Source organism: Phlebotomus papatasi, chromosome 3 (genome assembly GCF_024763615.1).
Source record: "Phlebotomus papatasi isolate M1 chromosome 3, Ppap_2.1, whole genome shotgun sequence".
Taxonomy (NCBI): domain Eukaryota; kingdom Metazoa; phylum Arthropoda; class Insecta; order Diptera; family Psychodidae; genus Phlebotomus; species Phlebotomus papatasi.
The window spans coordinates 2,451,180-2,471,518 of NC_077224.1; the positions used below are offsets into that span (position 1 = coordinate 2,451,180).

At 32.7% G+C, this 20,339-nt stretch overlaps 1 protein-coding gene across 4 annotated transcripts in view; it reads left to right on the plus strand.

The window, feature by feature from the left end:
* LOC129806419 (uncharacterized) overlaps positions 1-20,339 on the plus strand; it is a 101,840-nt gene that overhangs the window by 15,113 nt on the left and 66,388 nt on the right. For all 4 annotated transcript variants that reach the window (XR_008752163.1, XM_055854998.1, XM_055855001.1 and 1 more), the window contains exons 3-4: positions 14,435-14,483; positions 18,379-18,755. Coding sequence is in view for 3 of the 4 variants with exons in the window: in XM_055854998.1 (XP_055710973.1) it covers positions 14,435-14,483; positions 18,379-18,755 (426 nt within the window). In the remaining variant the exon portion in view is untranslated. The remainder of the gene's footprint in view (positions 1-14,434; positions 14,484-18,378; positions 18,756-20,339) is intronic.

Consider the following 20,339-nt stretch of genomic DNA (forward strand, 5'->3'; position numbering starts at 1 on the left):
CAACAACGATTTAATAAAAAAAGAACATAATTATGTGGTTGGTGAAATTCCTTCGAGAGGAATGAACCAATTAAACCAGGAATTTACCAATTTTTTCACTTGAGCAAGACAGTGTTTAATTGCAAAAATTGCTGCAATTTTTATCCCTCTCCCCATGGTATTTTTTTTTGAATAGCATAAACATAACTGAGAGAAAAATCACCGAACTGTAATTGAATTACTGAGGGAAATTAAATTGACCAAAAGGAGTTTTATAATTCACACATTTCGAGGGTGAAATTAACTTTTGGCGTTTTTTGTGAACTTTTGTGTGCAATGTTTATGTTTGTTGGTAAATAGAAAATTGTTTGATACAGCAGAGTCTTCCTCAATGTGGCGGTATGTGGCCAAAAAATATTGTATACATTTTATCTTGTGTACGTGCTCTAAGTTTTATTATTTCAATAAGGGGCTACTCACAAAAGAGACATTGCCAAAATTAAGGCTTGGTTGATTAAAATTACCTAAAAATTTGATTTATTTCTAATTTTTTGACCTACATTCACTTTGATTACTTATTTTATACAATATATACCACTCCTAGCTCCTAGCGCCATCTAGTGTCTTATAGAAAATATTGCAATGTTATAAAACCTTTATATTCGTTTCAAACGTAATTGACCATTTAATTTGACAAATTTGAATGAAATACAAGAAAATTATAATATTTACGTGAAATAAAATTAGTAGGGTAAGTGTACCAAATTCCGACCAGCTTGCAATTCCGGCCACATTTTTTTATTTCTCAAATTTTTATGAGTTTTTAGTTTTTGCTTACTCTAGAGATTATACAATGCAAAAAATAACAAAAAATATCGCTTCGACGAGCAAGATCATCTGAAAAGGGCATTGGAAGAATTCCGGAAGGACAAGGAACTACGAAAGTCAAGGTGGCCGGAATATGCCATCAATGCTATATCTACATTTTTATTCATTTTAAAATGCATTAAGAAATTAAGAAATTAAGAATGATTTTAGGGAAAATAAAGACGATAAACTTTCTGCAAGGTTCCAAGCAAAACTCCTTAACAAGGCATAACAAAACTAGAGACTTTGGCGCTTGTATGCAACTGTGCCGAAATTTGGCACACTTACCCTATGCTTTTGGTTTTTTTGCACATAATACCGTTTTTAAACTATTTCTTAAAATTTACTAACAAAAATATAAGCTAGTTGAGAAAAATCATTTTCTAAATAAATTTGGACAAATATTTATTAACTTTGTTCCGATTTCTGTATTAAGTAATTGAGAATTAAAAATTAAGAGGAGTTTACAGCGCCACTCGCGGGAAAAACTATTAAGTTGTGTAACATAATATTGCTACAAATTTCTTAAAAAACTGTTAAATCGATTAAGACCAAAACCTTATCAAAAATTGAATAAATATTTATTTATATTGTTTGAAGTTCTCGGTTGAATGATTAGGGGAATGTAGGCATGGTTCGCACACAGTTCACATCGTTCGCATGTAGGCATGGTTCGCACATGCCAGGTTCACATCATTCAACGATGTGAATTTCCTTTTTATTTGCATAGAGCTCGTTCGTCATTTCTTAGCCATAAGATACAGGGAGTTCCGGCTTAAGAGAAAACGCAATGAAAGAATTTGATATAAATTGCCTACTACTGGGAGATAATTTATAAAAATCATTTTTAAAATTCCCTTAAATATATGCAAATCTTTTTCAAGCGGCATATTTGAAATGCACTTCTTATGAACCGTTGGCTCTGAAAATAAGCTGAAAAAATGGTACCGAAAAAAGTTGCATACATCACGGCGTTTTCCTATGCTATTCCAAAGACTCCTGGAGGTATGCAATTTTACCGAACGTAACGAAGTGGAAATTCGCATCGTTTGAAGGTACACTGTGCGCGAACCATTCCTCCATTCCCCTAAGTTTTGGAAGATTTGTCTATGGATCGGATTAAACCTTTATCCGTTCCGCTGCATCCAGGCTACTTATTTAGGCTCATTATGCACTCCCCATTACTCCATTCTATATTAACACCCAAGAATTAATTGGTGAAATGTTATTAACAATTTTTTATCTCGATTGTGAAAATCTCACATAAAAAATTAACAAGATATTTAATTTAAATTGTTGAAATTTATTTGACTGATTGATTAGGAATTAAAAATTGAAAACAGTTTGGTAGAGGACCCCCTGCTTTCAAACTGTTAACAGACATTTTAAAGTAACGATTTCCACTATTATAATTACTGAAAAACACTCGAAAATTCTCACTACTTTGCAAAATAATTGCACTGTGAATTAATATTTTGTCTGCCATATGACAATTCTGTGAGTGTCACAGCGGCACTGGAAGCCGCTGGAAAGTTCTCACACTCGATGAGGCTTGAACTTAACCTCACGAGTGTTTTTTACTTTTCTTTAAGGACTTCACCTCTTTTATAACTGTAAGTACCCAAGAACTTAAGAACTAACAAAAAAAAAAACATAATTTTTTCACGCAAATTCTTTTCCCTCTGCCCTATTTTTGACCTAAACCACCAAATCCTTTTCTCTAAAGACCTCCCAAATGGCAATTTTGAGGAAGATTACCGTTGGATGTATGTATTCTAGATTCCAAAATGGGTTCTATGATGGTCGTCAGAGCGTCAAATGACGGAAAATTGGGAATAATATGAAGGTTATTACGAAAGTCACTTGGTGTCGTAATAACTCTGAGATTACTCGCCCACGACTAAAATATGACGCACCAAAATGGGCTCTTCCAGTGACTTCCAGTGTCCCTATAAATAATCTTTTCCATACTGGGTATACTTGAGGGAAAATATCACTCGTCAAATGGCAAATAGTATTACTCAGTGCTGTGATTTCGCAAAGTAGTTAATATGGCTTTATTTCTTATTTAAATAGTTGACATTCCTTAGGGAGCTATAGGCTGACATTTTCAAGAGGATTTATTGTAGACCTCATATTAGGAACCTTCTATTTTACACATGTGAAGTTTCGAATTCTAACTGAATTCATTAGGACCAATCCTTGGGGAACCTTAAGTTAAAATTTTCAATGATAAAATAGAAATTCCTAATGGGAAAGCCCAAACAATTCTAGCTTAAATTTATTCACTGAAATGTTCCAAGGGGATCAGTTAGGGCGACATAGGCTGTGAGAATTCCAAGGGATCTTCTTGAGAAATCTCGCCCCTTCAAAACGGAAATTTCCGCACTTCTCGAATTCTCATGAAGGAAACTTTGTAAAAGTCGGTTTTTTGAATCGCAACGGACAGAATTTGAAAATCACCTGTCATTTTTAATCTATTAGGAATGGAAAGAATATAGTCGGAATATATTCGTGGAGGGGGAATGAGTGAAGTTCTGTAGGGAAATTCTGTAACAGTATGACAATATCATATGACAAGTTTAACAATTTTCATCTGATAAGTACGAAAAAGGAATATCAAAATCCAGATTTAATCAGTTACTAAGAGCTTCATAGTGTTCCTCTCCAATGGCCATTCCATGCTTATCGGGCTTTAATGATATCCTGTTCCTGAATTTACCTCAATAATTTGTCATTTGGCACTGTCATATCATTACAGAATTCCCCTACTGGTCGTGTGAGTGAGGGGTCGAAATTACGGGTTCTGTAGTTTTGAAGAGTGTATTATGGATGTTCTGGGTATTAGAGCTATACTTTTGGAGACTTCTGCGAAAAATATCATTGAAAATCTTGTGAAATTTATCTGCGGAAATCCCAATAATGTGATATTTCCTTGTGGAGATATTTTTTTGTAGGGAACGTTTACACATTGCTGGAAACTGGAAATGCAAGAATTTGCCGCTTTCGCACATTTACGTTTCTTTCTAATCCCTTACAATTGTTTACAAAATTGTTGACATTTTTCCCGTTTTAATGTGTTCATCGAAGATTATAATGTGAAGTAAATGCACTCTGAGGAGCGTTTCACTTAAATTCGAAACTTAAGTGTAAGGGCAGAATCACATTGACAGTAAAATGCTCACCGTCACCGTCAAAGCCCTCACCGTATTTCCTTAATTTACGCATTTTCATTGCAATTCTTACGCAAATTCTCAATTACTGTGTTACATTATCTCATACTCGGTGGCACTAGGTGAAAATAGTATAAGAAAATTGAATAAATAAAGCGAAAATGCGATAAACGGTGAGCAAAAAAACTGTACGAAAAACTGTAGCAAAAAAATCCTACAGTATTTTTTTGCTTACCGTTTATCGCATTTTCGCTTTATTTATTCAATTTTCTTATACTATTTTCACCTAGTGCCACCGAGTATGACACAAGGTAATATTGTAATGGAAAATTTGTGTAAGAATTGCAATAAAAATGCATAAATCAACGAAATACGGTGAGGGCTTTGACTGTGACGGTGAGCATTTTACTGTCAATGTGATTCTGCCCTAAATCGTAAAAATACTCTCATATTCACTAAAACGGGGAAATACTCACATATTCACCAAAATTATTGGTCTGTACTCACTAGTTATTACCCCCTTGTTGCTTGTTCTGATAACACTCAACCTTCTCTCAATGTAATGTCGGAATCGTAATTGTGGAGTCCTTGGACATGATTATTCTTCAAATGACCCACTCTACTCAAAAGTAGATCTTGAAAAATTCTAAAATCTATTTGAAAAGCCAAAAAAGAGACATTGGCCTCAATTCTGAGACCAAGATCAAGATCAAAATTTCAAGCTGTCAAATTTTTCCAAGATCAAGATTTCATATTCTGACGCAAAGCATTTATGGAATTTAAAATGTCTTAGCTAAGAACCAAGATTTCAAACTTTTCCACACTTGACGAAACGTCACTTCTGATAAATATCTTCATTTCTTTGCCGAATTTGTTGAAATTTCGCCATATAAATTAGAAAAATTAATTATAGGTTGTATTAAATAATATATGACAGGCCATAATCGGGAATAAAAGAAGTTCAAACAAAACTTGTAACGTGTGATAAACCCTGAAATGCTTAGGGTAAAGTGATATAATTTGGAATTAGTGTTATAAGTTGGACAATTCGCCGGCACAAGTTGGACATGGCTTTTCTCTAGATAAATACAGTAAAAAAATTTGTTTTTAAGCACAAGCAACCAAATTATAAAACTGAAGCATTAAAAATATACAAATAAAAATGAAGTACTAAATTTATCAAGACAAAAAGCCCTGTCCAAATTGTACCACTGTCCAACATGTACCACTTTACCCTATGCAAGATGTGATTATTTTGCAGGTATTCTCAGAGTGTTGCACTTCGAAACGTACAGTAGACTCTCACTCAATCGGCTCTTTTTCAATCGGGCGTCAAATTTTGTTGACAATTTTCACGCTTAATTATGAAGCTAATTCGCTCAAATTCGCAGTAGTTCTTCCTATTTTATCGTGATTCTTTATAATTGAGCGCTTTTTGTGGAATTTACAAAGGCTTTGACGCCCAAATCTATCGATAAACCGGATGACATTTCACCCCATATTCCCGATTGAGAGAGAGTCTACTGTACATCTAGAAATATGTATCATTACGATTAAATTACAAGATCAAACATAGCATTTTTCATAGTAATTCTCTTTTTGTATCATCTCTTATAGAAATATTCCTCATGAAAAATAATTTCCGCATGAAACTCTTCAAATTGTTAGTATCTTGAAAATTCCAAGCACCTCCGAGAGGTTCTTGGAATAATTTCAAGAAAACAAGAAATTTGACGTCTTGAAATCTTGAAATATTGGTTCCAGAATTGCAAATCTTGATATCCACACGGTTTGTGTCTTGGATTTCAAAACTTCAAGACATTTGACAGATTTGACATTTTGATCTTGATTTTTTTGATTTTAGAATACCAAAATCTTGAAATTTTCTTGATCTTGATCTTGGTCTTGGTCTCAGAATTGAGGCCATTATGTGGCTGAACTACATTCTGTTCGAATTTCAAAATGCCTAAATATCAAAATGTGTTGGTCTTAATTTTTTTGTGAGGAATACAACACGACTTTAACCAATTGCATTGAGCACTTCAATGGTTTACTTTCGAGGTTGTGAGATTTGAGAATGGTATCGTGCGTACAATTGAGCCGTGCTTTTTTATTGTTTTAGGTTTTACAAAATTTATTTTCTCCTATGGGTTGCCCCAGTATACTGAGAAAAAAGAGGGTGCGATTAACCTTTTTTCCTCAGAAATTTAACACTTTTTAGGTGTAAAAATATATCAACATTTTTTAGTGTTAATTTTACACCTTTTTAAGGTTAAAATTCAAATGAAAAAGGGTAAGTTTAACCCCCAATACACCTAAAAATGGTAATATTTACACCGATTTTGGATCAATACTGCAGGGTAAAATTAACATTTCCGGAATGTTATTTTAACTTTTTCGGATTTCTCTCACTCAATGTAGTCTCCATTAGTCTTAAATATTCACGCTGACTAAACGCTAGGTGGCGCTGTGGCTGAGTGAAGGATCAGTTAGGAGATATTTTGAATTTAAATTTCCGTTGGGAAATTCGACAAACTGTTTTAAGCTTTGGATAATTTCTCAAATTTGGCTGTCAATAGTAAATAATTGTGAGTAGCCCCTAAAGTTTGTTTTTTGTGTGTGTCTCTTTCACATGTTGTTACTTCACCACGTGAGGTGTTGTTGCTGTTATATGGATTTTTGCCCAGTGAAGCGCAACTTTGCCCCACTGTTCCACTCTCTTTGGGGGCTTCACGACGCCAAGATTCGTACTTGAGCGGGCACTCAAGCTCCATACACCTGTGTATTAGCTTCAATTTAATCCACTATACACTAAAAGTCATATACACAAATAATATAGTGGTTGGCGGGCTTTCCACATAGAAAATCAACCTAACTACGGTATCTCTCGTAAGTGACTGGAGTGCTCTTTAGTTGCTCCTGGGACAATGTTAAACTACGTTGCAATTGTGCATTTTGTCGTGTGTGATTCAACTTTATATTATTCAATTTTAGAGTTTTGTTGTTCAAAAGTGTTTCAGAAGAGCACAAAACTTGCGGGTTTACCTTTTTGTTGAGGCATCACGGGCACGGGGGGCAGGAAGGTGACGGTGGCGTCGGCTATGGAAAAAGGAAAACTATCTTCTTGTGTGTGGAGTTAATATAAGGCAGAGAAATTGTGTGACAATTTCCACATGGGAAATTCATTATTAAATTCCAAACCCCATATTAGTTTCACACATAATAAATTGAAAGTGTATGTTACCAACATTGAACACTAATAATTCTGGAAAAGTTTTCCACTTAACTAACATCTTGTGCATTTTCCATTCGTCGGCAACTTCCAAGTGCTTGTGCAAATTGTTGGTGGAAAAGCAATTAGACAATTTTCCATGAATATCTCATTAGGAAAATTTGTGTGTGTGTATAATATTATGATTAAATTTGCAAAAGCCATTTAATTTTAGCAAATTTAATAGCCTTAAAAGCATAATTGGTTCATTTTTTTTTCTTGAAATTTTCAAGAAGGATAAATTTAGTACATTGTGTTTTGTTTGTGTGTGAAAATCCTCAAGGTGGATGCACTCGGAAATTCCGACATAAAAATCTGTTTTTGCCAAGAGAGTGAGAGAAAAACCGTCAAAAGACCAAAAACTAAGCGATATAAAATAGGGGACTGCTGGGTATTTTCGTATGAGAACAGTTTCATAGAAGAAAATTTTATCTAATCCTCTAAATGGGAATGGTTTTATAAAATTTTCAAGTTAATAAAATCGAACGTGAACCTTATTCATTTTAAAATTGTAATAAAATACTTTTAAAAAAATATATATTTGTCATATTTTGTTAAAATTTTGTCACAAAATGTAAGAATAAAACTTTTCAAATTCGAAAAAACGATTTTTGGGCAAAATTTTTGTAAGATTCAGTCGCCTACATTTTAATCCGTTTTCCGATGTTGGTATCTTGGAGACAGGTCTCCTCTCAGAAATGTTAAATTTTTTCTTAATTCGTATCCTTGAAACGAAATTTACTAAATAAATAAATTTATCAAAGTTTGCAGCGAAATTAATCAAATACATTAGTATCTTATTTCTTTAAAACAGACCTGTGCTCGTTAAAAGTCGTGTAATATCGGAAATGTTGTGTTGATAATTCTTATGGAAATTGCAGATAGCTGTACTGGTAACACTAATTACGCTTACTTGAGGCGCCATGATGAATATATTTGCGCCAAAATGACATAATAGAAAGTAAAACTCACATAAAAATAAATTGTCTTCTTGATATCTTTGTCGGAAGACGGATAGCTGTTCACTAAACACCCTTTTACTTGAATCTTGCGGAAATATGAAGAAATTTAAAGAAAATATCATTTCAAATGGAAAGTTCTTAAATCGCGCGCAATTCAATTCGAGAGAGAGATAGAAACACAAATAACTCACTTGACAAATGTCTGGCAGCGCTGCGGTTGCAAAAAATCTCTGTAATGCGACAAAATATTTTCTTCTCTATTTATCCTTATTAGCAGATCGTGTCCCTTCTTGTAATATATACTTTTGCATTCCTTATTAACCAAAATAGTGTTGTACCAAAGGATTTTTCTCAAACCTATCCTGAATTTTGGGACAGCTCAAAAGAATATGAAAATTTCATCCCAATGTTTTTGTTGTAATATCGATAATTATTCACAATTAACCCAAATAACTGTAATAAACTAAATTATTAACAAGGATTTTTTTTGTGAAAATGACTTAACTTTAAGGAATTAGGGCAAGAGTGCCAAATTTCGGCATAGTTGCATATAAGCACCGAAGTCCTAAGTTTGAAATGCAATATTTTTAATTCATATTGATATTTTTTGTTACTTCCTTTTCGGGAGGGTTGTGTGGAACCTTGAAAACTAGTTTATCATCTTTGTTTTCTTTAAATCACTTCCTAAAATATTGAAAAATTAATAAAAATATAGACAGTGCTTTGGGTAGTATTCCGGCCACTTTGAGTGAAATACCGGACACCTTTTTTCTGACCATCTTTTGTGACGCAACGGATAGAAAATTTCAAAACGTCAAACGGAACGAGTTTAATATTTAGCTTAATACGTTTATATGACCCACAAACCCTGAGATCATCCGTGTAATTTGTCCTGAAGACCTGAAGAGTAGCATCTCAAATTTACGCGCTGATTTCCGTAGCAATTTGCCCTTCCTTTTTTCATAGAAGCGATGGTTTTTTTCTCTCAGAACTCAGAAATTTAAAAAAAAAAACATAAAAGTAATAAGAAATTTAGGAAAGCAAAAGATGTTGCCGGAATAGGCAACATTACCTCACCGGAGAGACGCTCACAAAGTATATACTTTTTTACGCGAAATACAAGATCCAGCTGTGAAATTTTACCCGAAATTTAAAGATTGATTCACTATTAACATAAACAGAAACAATCTTCAATGAAAACTAATCAATTTTCATGAAAAAGACCGAAGGAAAACCTTCTGCACTTCACCACAAATCACAAGACTGCTAGAAACACAATCGATCTGTCACATTTTTTGTAAGACTCTTTCTACACTGAGTTTTTACAACGCAATTTAAATTCAAGTTATACCTAAATTTTAACGGTCTTTGTGTTAATACATCCTAAAACGAATAAATATTTAAAAGCAAAATGAATTCACTGACTATTCGAAGATTACATACATAATTTTAATTTATTTATTTGCATGGCCGAAATTACACTCAAAGTGGCCGAAATTAGAAGCTGGCCGAAATTTGGCACACTTCCCCTGAGCAATTTTCACATTAAAAACCTCTTATTTTCTCTACGTGAATTTTCGCGGCATTTCGAAGAATCCCAACTGGCACCACCAAATTCACTTCGGCTTTTCCTTTAGCTCAGGCCTGTATAATGTGATACCTGGGTCAGACAGAAGGAATAGCCCAATTACTTAATATTTCCAAATCCTAAATAAAATAAGCAATATTATTTATTTTTCAAAACCTAATACATCATTTGCCTTTAATGTCCAATCTCGAGTTAAACTTTTTGAAAGGGCAACCTTAAGCTGTTTAAAATTTTGGCATACTTGCATGTTAGCGCCAAAGTCTTAATTTTGCAATTTATAATATTTTTAACACAAATTAATTTTTCTTACTGATTTTTATGGAGTATTGCTTGGAACCTAAAGATAGTCTATCGTCATTGTTTTCTCTAAAATCTTTCTTAACACATTTTGAAATGAATAATGGATAATATTTCGGCCACCTTGATTCTCATAGTTCCCTCCCCTTCTGGAGTTTTTTCAAAGTCTTTTTCACATCATCTCATTCATCTGAGCGATATTTTTGTGTTTCTTTTTTGAATTTTATAATCTCTAGATGCAAAAACTAAAAAATCATGATAAATTTGAAGAACAAAAGAAGTAGCCGAAATTGCAAACTGGCCGAAATTTGATACAGTTACTATGATTGTCAGTGCCTTCTAAGAGTAGCTGAACCATCAAATTTATGATATTTTCCATCTGGGGAATCCATACAATTTTACTGAAAGGTTTCACTCTTGTACTACGTAGAATTTTCAGATTAACGCTATAATTCATGCGAAGAACACAATTTGTTTCAAAGGGTAAATTATGCTGCATGAAAGTGCCCCAATTTCCTCTATTTGTTCGCATACATTGTTGTGGGAGTCTTGTGTTTTACTTTCAAATAGCAAAGAGACAGAGTTATATAATAGTTTCTCATTTTCTCTCAAATACACAAGTGAAAGAGAGATACAATAAATTGCGTGTATATTGCACATATCTTCTTGCCTTCTTCTCACCACCCGCATCTTTGGGCAGAAATCTGCCCATTCTTTTGCCATTCTTTCGACTCTCACACAAGGGAGAGGGCACAGCCAAATTGAATGGTAAATGGTATGGAGTTGATGCCATAGTACAATTGTTTAGAGTCAATCATCTGTGAGGGAATTCAATAAATTCCATCATCTTATACTCGGTGCACAGTCAAGCATCGAGGACAGGCATCTCTTGCTTCGAGGGCTTCTTGATCGAGATGAAGAGGAAAATATTCCATTGATGGGAATCTCGGTGCACAAGAATATGCTGTGCGAACGACGTGGAAATTCTTTTCCCTTCAGCCTACAATTGTGTGTTAATGATGGTTGCGATAGAGGGAGGACAGAGAACATTGAAAGCAATATTCCTCTCTGAACTTGATTGTCATTCAGTGAATTATGAAAAAAAAATCTGCTAGATGTTGTTTAAATGTTTCTCAAGCAAAGACAAATACATGAATTTCACGATATTTCATACATAAAGTACATTTTTGAGGTATTCACAATGTAGTAAGTAAAATAATGCACTGTCTACATTAAAAATCCGTGAAATTTAGTACAGACATGTACTAAAAAAATTGAAAGTACTGTTTTATAATTAAAACAAAAGTTTACAGCACAAGACAAGATTAAGAATTTTAAGTTACACAATTTAAAGTACAACAAAAAACTTGTTAGTACAAGAATGACTTATTAGTACAGAAAGTAAAGACAAGACCAAGTTCTCAAAATATTAGCATTTAACGTTTCTTAGGTCGTAAATTAAATATTTAGAGTAGTTAATCTTACAATGCAAAAATTAATTATTTTAGTCATCAAATGTATTTAGTACAAATACATTGGGACTGTACTAAAATTATTAAATGCTAAAAATACTCTGTCTACTTCTTTGCTTTTTAATTATTTTTTGCATTATTAAATTCACAGTCTTTTTTTATTATTTTTGAATTTTTCTTCAAAAGTAGTTCATATCTGTCCAATTAAATATCATTGTGAGTTCTAAAAAAAATAATTGAATAGTACGTGTGATAGAAGTCATGGAAATAAAAAGAAACATTTTCAGTCATCAATAGTTCAGGATACTGAATAGGTATTATTCCTTAAAAAATCATATGCATGATAAACAAAAAGATACCTCAGTTTATTTTAGTACAAAGTAATAAAAGTTTTACGAAATTTAAACCTCATGAAAAGCCCGAAATGTCAGATTCTAATGATATTTCTTTTTTCAATTTTGAAGAACTTCATTACTCAATATTAATTTGAGTCCAAGAAAAAGTTATACTATATGTGTACTAAAAATAAGTTATCAAAACTTCACGTAATAAATTTTGGTAGTAATTTTTTTTCAAAACAAAAATGATAAATTTTATTTTATTTTGCATAATTATTGGAAACCATTCTGAAGTTCTGACTAAATACTCAAATCCGTATATATAACCCAAAAAAATGTCTTGTTTTATTTTAGCACAAGGTGCTAAAAGCATAAATTAAAAAAATTAAACCTTATGATAAGTCCGAAAACATCTGATTCTAAATTATATTTTCTTTTTTTCAAATATTAAAGAACTTCATTATTCAATATAAATTTAATAAAAATAAAATATGTGTACTAAATGTACTAAAAATTGGCTTCTATGAATATCTAACTTTTTTTAACTAGGAAATTCTATTTTTTACATAAAATATGATACATTTTGTTTTATTTTGCGAACTATTTATTAGAAACAGTTTTCAAATTCTAAATAATTCTTACAAAATAGGGGAAAGTGGGGCATATTTGACATTGGGATTTTTCTCCTATGCTTAAGTGGAACTAAACCGTATCATAAGCTTCTAGTCTCTTTGTGCAGCTAAATTATATCATGATAAGGCTCAATTTTATTTAAAAATAGGTGTAAAATATCAATTTAAAACTGCCCCACTTTCAAAAGGCACCCCACTTCCCCCTATATTAAAATAATTTAATTTAAGCGGTGAAATAAATAAAAATTGCAAACTTTTTTCTTTATTCATTTTGATAAAGCTATCGTGATGTTTACTAATACATATCTCTTCTGAATATTTATTCAACTTTTCACCTTAACCTTAAAAATTTTACACATGAAATATAAATCAATTTAAAATACAGATTAAAAATTTCACTTTAGATTCAATAGAACTAAACAAATTTATTTACAATGGTTAATTTAAATGATAAAAAAGTCTAGTAAACAAATTGCGAAAGAAGACACTTCCAGTTACAATTTTTTCCTCCACATGATCCTCCTCGGCATTGATTTCTTCCGCGAGTGGCGCTGACAACTGTTCTCAATTTTTAGTTCTCAACATTTTTCAAGTTCCTAAACGGAATTTTGACTATCTAAATTGGCTATAATTGACTGTCAGTATCCATTGCAAAATTTAAAAGTGTTTAATTTGCGCATTCAGCGCCACTAGGGAGAGTTTTATGAACTTTAAACGTTCTAATAAGTTATGAGACATTAGACAAGCATTTTCTGTGCTCAAAACCAAAAATTACCATTTTAGAACGTCTTTTTGAGTTGAATCACTCAATCAATTACTGTTTTTTTTCTAATTTTTTTTTATGCACGATCTAACAAATTTCTTCTGCATGACCAAGAAACAGTCGTTTGAAACAGAAATTGTACCTGAAGGAAATGAACTAGGAGTTCTGTAAACTTTCCCCTTGCAATTCAATTCTGAAACATTAGGAGGGAACTTATGCTCAAATACTGAAGAATTTAATTACGAAACTATGCTGTGAATATCTCAAAAGCTACATTGTGTGAATGTTCGGCACATTTTCAACTAAAAGACCCACCGAAAATTATTTGTAAATACAGGTGTGGTAATGCAAAACAATTAAAATAAAACTGCAGAAGTGTTATTTAATACCCTTCCTCAATTGGGCAAAAAAAAAATAGTCCATATTTGCTCTTTACATAATTTTCCAAACAATATTTACTTGTGAATGGAAAATAATGGTGATCAATGTGTATGTGTTATTAATTGTTATGTGAATTGAATTATTTATTCGTCAATTCGCAATAAAAGTAATCCAATTATTTGGCAGAGGGGAACGTGTTTTATAATAAAATTACAAAAAAAAAAAATACCGAACATTATTCAATATAATTTTACCATACAATCAACCTTGACTCGTCTCATGGCGGAAGCTAGGAAATTCGATTGTGTCTGGATTTTCTTGGGTTTATTTTCTGTTTTTCTCTCACTCATCAATTTTATTCAAAAAATTATTCAGTGCGCTTCAGACAATATTGATTGTTAGACTCGGATAAATTTTAACAATTGAAAGAGACCAGAAAAAAGTGTTAGCAATTGTGCCAATTTCAAGTTTTTTTTTCAATTATGTGATAAACTTCCTCATGAGAAGGGAAGCTGGTGGGAAAGTCGAATGGTTGTGATTCTACTTGTGTCACCTGTAGCCACAAGCAATTGTAGTCGCGATAAGACACCTGATCGTAACAATAACACCAACTGCAGTTTCTATCTACCTCGGCCAACGTATAAGACACCACGAGAACAGTACTATGTGCGACATATTACGAAAATTAACATTTCCGATGTAAATTCTCAGGTGGAACACGATCCAGAGGGTGCAACACATCAGGGAGTCGAGAAGAATGGTGAGAAAGACTTGCAATATATTTTATATATATCATGGTTGTTTGAAAAGTTCGCGGGTGATTATTTTGGGACAGGAATAGAGGAGATCAGGGATCAATTAACCAGAAAATAAAAGTTTTCTTTGAATGTATTTTGTGAAGAAAAAGCTCGGATTGGAAGGATTAGATATTTCTTACTCAAATATTTTGCATATGACTATCCAACTCTTTAACTTAACACTCAAACTGAATTTGTTATTATTATTATTTAAAACATGAAAGAAAAGAAGAAAGGTAGGGGAAAGTACTCTCCCTTCGAACGTTCATGTCTTCGAATAATGTGAATTTTCTTTTAGTTTTCCTAAGAAACTTAGACATTTCTATTAAATATTAGTTGGATTATCATCAATTGTTGATAATTCCATGATAATTTAGTGTAAATCTCCTACGAAGAATAAAAAAATTCATCGTATTCGAAGGCATGAACGTTCGAAGGGAGAGTACTTTCCCCTATATTAAAATTAAAGTAAGTGGATATAAGGCAAAGGTAATAATGAGAAAAATACAATAAAAGTAAATGATTAAGACTGAGACTGGAACTAGCCTATTATTCCGTCAACGGATAAATTGTGTGCACGTTAAGATTGTTCCTAAAAATAATGCTTTAAAAATGAAGTCCACATAATATTAAAAAAAAAAGAAAAATATTTTTTGAAACTTTAATTCATTGTAGATTTATTAGATATAGGGTAAATGTGCCAAATTTCGGCATAGTTGCATATAAGCACCGAAGTCCTAAGTTTGAAATGCAATATTTTTAATTCATATTGATATGTTTTGTTACTTCCTTTTCCGGAAGGTTGTGTGGAACCTTAAAAGCTAGTTTATCATCTTAGTTTTCTTTAAATCACTTCCTAAAATATTGAAAAATTAATAAAAATATGGGAATTGCTTTGGGTAGTATTCCGGCCACTTTGAGTGCAATATCGGCCACCTTTTTTCTGACCACCTTTTGTGACGCAACGGATAGAAAATTTCAAAACGTCAAACGGAACGAGTTTAATATTTAGTTTAATACATTTATATGACGCACAAGTCCTAAGATCTTCCGTGTAATTTGTCCTGAAGACCTGAAGAGTGCCATCTCAAATTGACGCGCAGATTCCCGTAGCAATTTGCCCTTCCTGAACTCTTCCAAGGCCTTTTCCACATCATCTTTTTCATAGAAGCGATGGTTTTTTTTCTTTAGACATTGTAGAACTCATAAATTGAAAAAAAAAAAACATAAAATGAATAAGAAATTTAGGAAAGCAAAAGATGTTGCCGGAATAGGCAACACTACCTCACCAGAGAGACGCTCACAAAGTATATACTTTTTTACGCGAAATACAGGATCCAGTTGGGAAATTTTACCCGAAATTTAAAGATTGATTCATTATTAATGTACACAGAAACAATCTTTAACGAAAACTAATCAATTTTCATGAAAAACACAGAAGGAAAACCTTCTGCACTTCACCACAAATCACAAGACTGCTAGAAGTACAATCGATCTGTCACATTTTCTGTAAGACTCTTTCCGCACTGAGTTTTGTGTTAATACATCCTAAAATGAATAAATATTTAAAAGCAAAATGAATTCATTGACTATTCGAAGATTACATATATAATTTTAATTAATTTATTTGAATTGCCGAAATTACACTCAAAGTGGCCGAAATTAGAAGCTGGCCGAAATTTGGCACACTTCCCCTATTAGTTTTTTTATTCAAGTATTTGATTGGAGAAATCTCGAGTCTTCTTCTTGAGTCCTCCCATCAAGGTCTGTACAAGATCATCACCGCGGTTCTCGGTTGTTTCAGTGCATTTTTTTCTTGAAGTCCTCGATGTTCTCGACGCATTTAGCCTTCCTTCTTCTTCAGATCGTATTTGATAATAGCCCAATATGCTTCAACTGGACGGAGATTTGGAGTGTTTTGCGGATTCATGTCCTTGGGTACATAACGAACGTTTTTCTCCTCGTACTATTTTTTGGTTGCTTTTGAGTAATGGCACGATGCCAAATCTGGCCAGAAGATCGAGTGTTCAAAAGCAGATAAAAGGATCCAAAAGAGTGAATAGACATATGCAACACGTTGGAGAAAGAAAGGACGAATTTCGATTACATGAAATTTTCTTGATCTAAAAGCTGTGAAGAAAATTGGCAGCGAAAACGTATTGCATACATTACGGCGTTTCTATAACTTATTCCAAAGATATTTTCTGTATGATAGGAGTGAATTTGAGGGCTTTTTTGGTTTCGTATTTCTTAGAATGTAATTCAAAATGTAACTTCCAGTATGGTAATGCTCAGCTTTTTTTTTAAATTATGTGGACTATATCGTATATCAGTCTAGCCCCACTTCCCCCTAAATGAGACAAAGTCTCTGTTCTTGACAGAATTCTTTTGCACCGGGAAACCTTGATCTCACAATCTAAAGAATCGAGCTAGGGATCTCTCCGCCAAAGAGCTGACGCTCTTACCAATTGCACCACGAGATCCCCAAATTTAATAGAACGTTCTAAAATTTAAAATTTCACTTATGAAACGACTAGGGTAAGTGTGCCAAATTTCGGCATAGTTGCATGCAAGCGCCAAAGTCTCAAGTTTGAAATGTAATATCTTTAATAGAAATTGATTTTTTTGTTCCTTCTTTTCAAGGTAAAGTGTAACCCTTTAAGGATGATTGGGACACCGGTGTCCCATAAAGAAAATAATTTTTCCTGACTACCTAAAGTTATTTTTTTTTCTTATGTCTGTACATAATTGTAAAGTAGAAGGTTGAAGAAATCTAAAATATTTTTTGCAAGTCTCTAGCTATTTGCCATGTAGTAAATATTTAAGCTCAAAAATGGCGAATTTTTTAATTCTCAAATTCATAATTTATTTTATTTATTTTTTATACTTCCAATTTTTTTTTGAAGCCAAATCCTTTTGGTAATAAAAACTACAATACTCATACGTAATATTTTACATTAAAATGAAAAATATTATTCATTGGTATTGTCAGAGAAATTACTTAAATTTTTGGGCTATTTTTGTCCCTATCGTTCATAGAAGCACAAAATACACCGAATCAGACTCTGTTGAATTTTCCAAGGTTAGATGTAAGACTTATCATTGATTATGTTTCCCAGTTTAATTTTTATTGTTGATTTTCAGTCCGTAAAAAGGGTCTCGTCGTTAAAGGTTTAAAATTTAACTTAAAAAACGACTAGGGTAAGTGTGCCAAATTTCGGCATAGTTGCATGCAAGCACCAAAGTCTCGAGTTTGAAATGTAATATTTTTAATAGAAATTGATTTTTTTGTTACTTCTTCTTAAGGAGTGTTCCTTGGAACATTGTAGACATATTATCGTCTTCAGTTTCTCTAAAATCAATCTTTATACTTTTTTAAAAAATAAATAAAAATGTAGACATAGCTTTGGTGCCCTATTTCGGCCACCTTCATTCTCATAGTTCCTTGCCCTTCGGGAATTCTTCCAATGTCTTTTTCACGTCATCTCGTTTGTCGAAGCGACAGTTTTTGTTATTTTTTTGAATTGTCTAGAGTATGCAAAAACTATAAAAATTCATGGAAATTCGAGGAACAAAAAAGGTGGCCGAAATTGCAAGCTGGCCGAAATTTCGTACACTTACCCTAAGTCATTTTCAGCAATATTCTGCTTAATGAATAAAGTAGGTTTTCCTCACGAATTTTTCAAGCAACCAATATGTATTGTTTACAAACAAATGCCACTCTGTGGCTTTTTTCTCCCATACAATCTCTGCAAAAATATTTATTTCCTTGTTTTCTTGTGTGTCTCTCTTCCTCGCAACTCTTCTGCCCTCTCTCAATTGCATACGCCACAATGGACAATGGATGCACACAATCAGAGGAATGGATCAAGAAGAAAAAGACGGAATTGACGACAACGCGACAAATTGAGACACGTGTAAAGCGCCAAGTGATACTCGAAGATGGCAAGGTCGTTGATGATTCCGGACCAATTGTGTCCACAAATACCACAGAAGATACGGAAAAGCAGGAGAGTCAGACGACAGAGAGGAAAGATTTGGGGGAGGATGAGCCATCGGGGGAAGTTGTGGGGGCCATTGATATGGGCAGGAAGAGTATCAGTCTCCTGGGGCATCCAGCATCGCCAGATGGCGTTGTGCGTGAGGTGAAGGAGAAGAAAATTGTGTCACGCGAAGAGAAGGAGGAACTCCTCGAGACGGAAGATGTTAAGCACCTCGGTGACTTTTCCGATGAGGTAAGAGACCATGGGAAAAATTATTTCCCAACTTACATTTCGTGTTTTATGATGGTAATTTTATTCCATCATCATTGAATGTGTTTTCACTGCAATTTTCATACATTACTTTCTCCTTCACTGGGTTGAGTGCATAAGCTTTTTAATTTTAGTTTTTTTTTTTAGTCATTTTGTTACAGTTGGGGGCATCATAATGATGCTTCCACTTTGGGGGAAGGACGAGGGAAGTACATGAATTGGAAAAAAAAATGTAGGTCAGTCTGTGAATTTTAAGAAATGATTGAAATGCGCATTTCTTTGGCTTGTAACTTACGAAGTCTCTTGCATAATGGTCAGGATGTTAGTTAATTGCATTATTTCGTCAGTCAAAATTATTAAATTTATTAAAAATATTTTATTTGGAACTCCTGAGTTATTTTCTTCTCTGAAATTCACTGAGAATTAAAACATTTTCAATGTGAAGTTAATTAAACAATCTTCAACTCATTTAAACCTACCAACAAGAAATTTATAGTGGAAATAATATTTTAATTATACTATTTAATTTTTTATTTCACTAAATAAAATCAAAAGGAAATAAAAAAGTAAATTAATCGTGTACTAAAGCTACCAATTGCGCTGGAATTTTAATCAGTTTTATTTATGTGTCAGACGGTCAAACTTTTTTATAAAATGTGAGGTTATGACGATCCTAACCTTGAAAAAAAAACAGCGTAAATTCTGGTTGAAAAAACGAAAAACTTAGCGGGTTGTAATGAAGAAATTTTACGACTTTATGTGCCTTTTTGTGTATCAAAATGCAATCTAAGAAACTTAGTTGAAAATTATAAAATTCTAGGTTAGGTCTCTTAAGTTAAGATAACCTTTAAAACCTAACCTAAACAGTATCCTTTCAAAACAAAAGGAAAAGGGAATTGCATTTATTTTTATATATTTACGACATGAAGAAGGGTAATTAATTAAATTTTTTAGGTTAGAATTTGATGAACTTTGAAAGGTTAAGAAAGCTCAATATCACTGGAAAATTACTAAATACTGTTCCTCAGTCTTTTGATTTTAAAGCAAAATAGCTACCTAATATAAACAAGTCCACTTTACTTTTAGTAGTCTCAGTAATAAAACCAAGAGCGCTCTAAGCAGATTATAAGAATTTTTGAGAAAAAAAAATACTTTTGTGAATTAAAAAGAACCTGAATTACACCTTAAAGTCTCTTAAATGAGCAAAAATTAGGTTATGTTTACCATAACCTCATATTACTAATTTCTATTTTCGAAGGTTATCTGTTGAATTCTCTTATTTGATGAAGAGAGGTTTATTTTAGAATTTAAGGTTATGTATGACCTAACCTCAAAAAGAAAAGTCTTCCCAAACAAGAAACTTCCAAATCGTAACATACAATTAAAGAATCTCCAATGCGTCTTTCAGCTTTTAACAAACATTGATCCAGAAATATTTTAAATGGTACTGATCTGAATCTTAGACTTAAATTTGACACATTTAGAATTTAAAGAACTTTTAGGACTTTTAGGTTAGGTTTAATTTGGATTGTGGATTTTCATTATTAGAAGTTCATCTAAATGGTT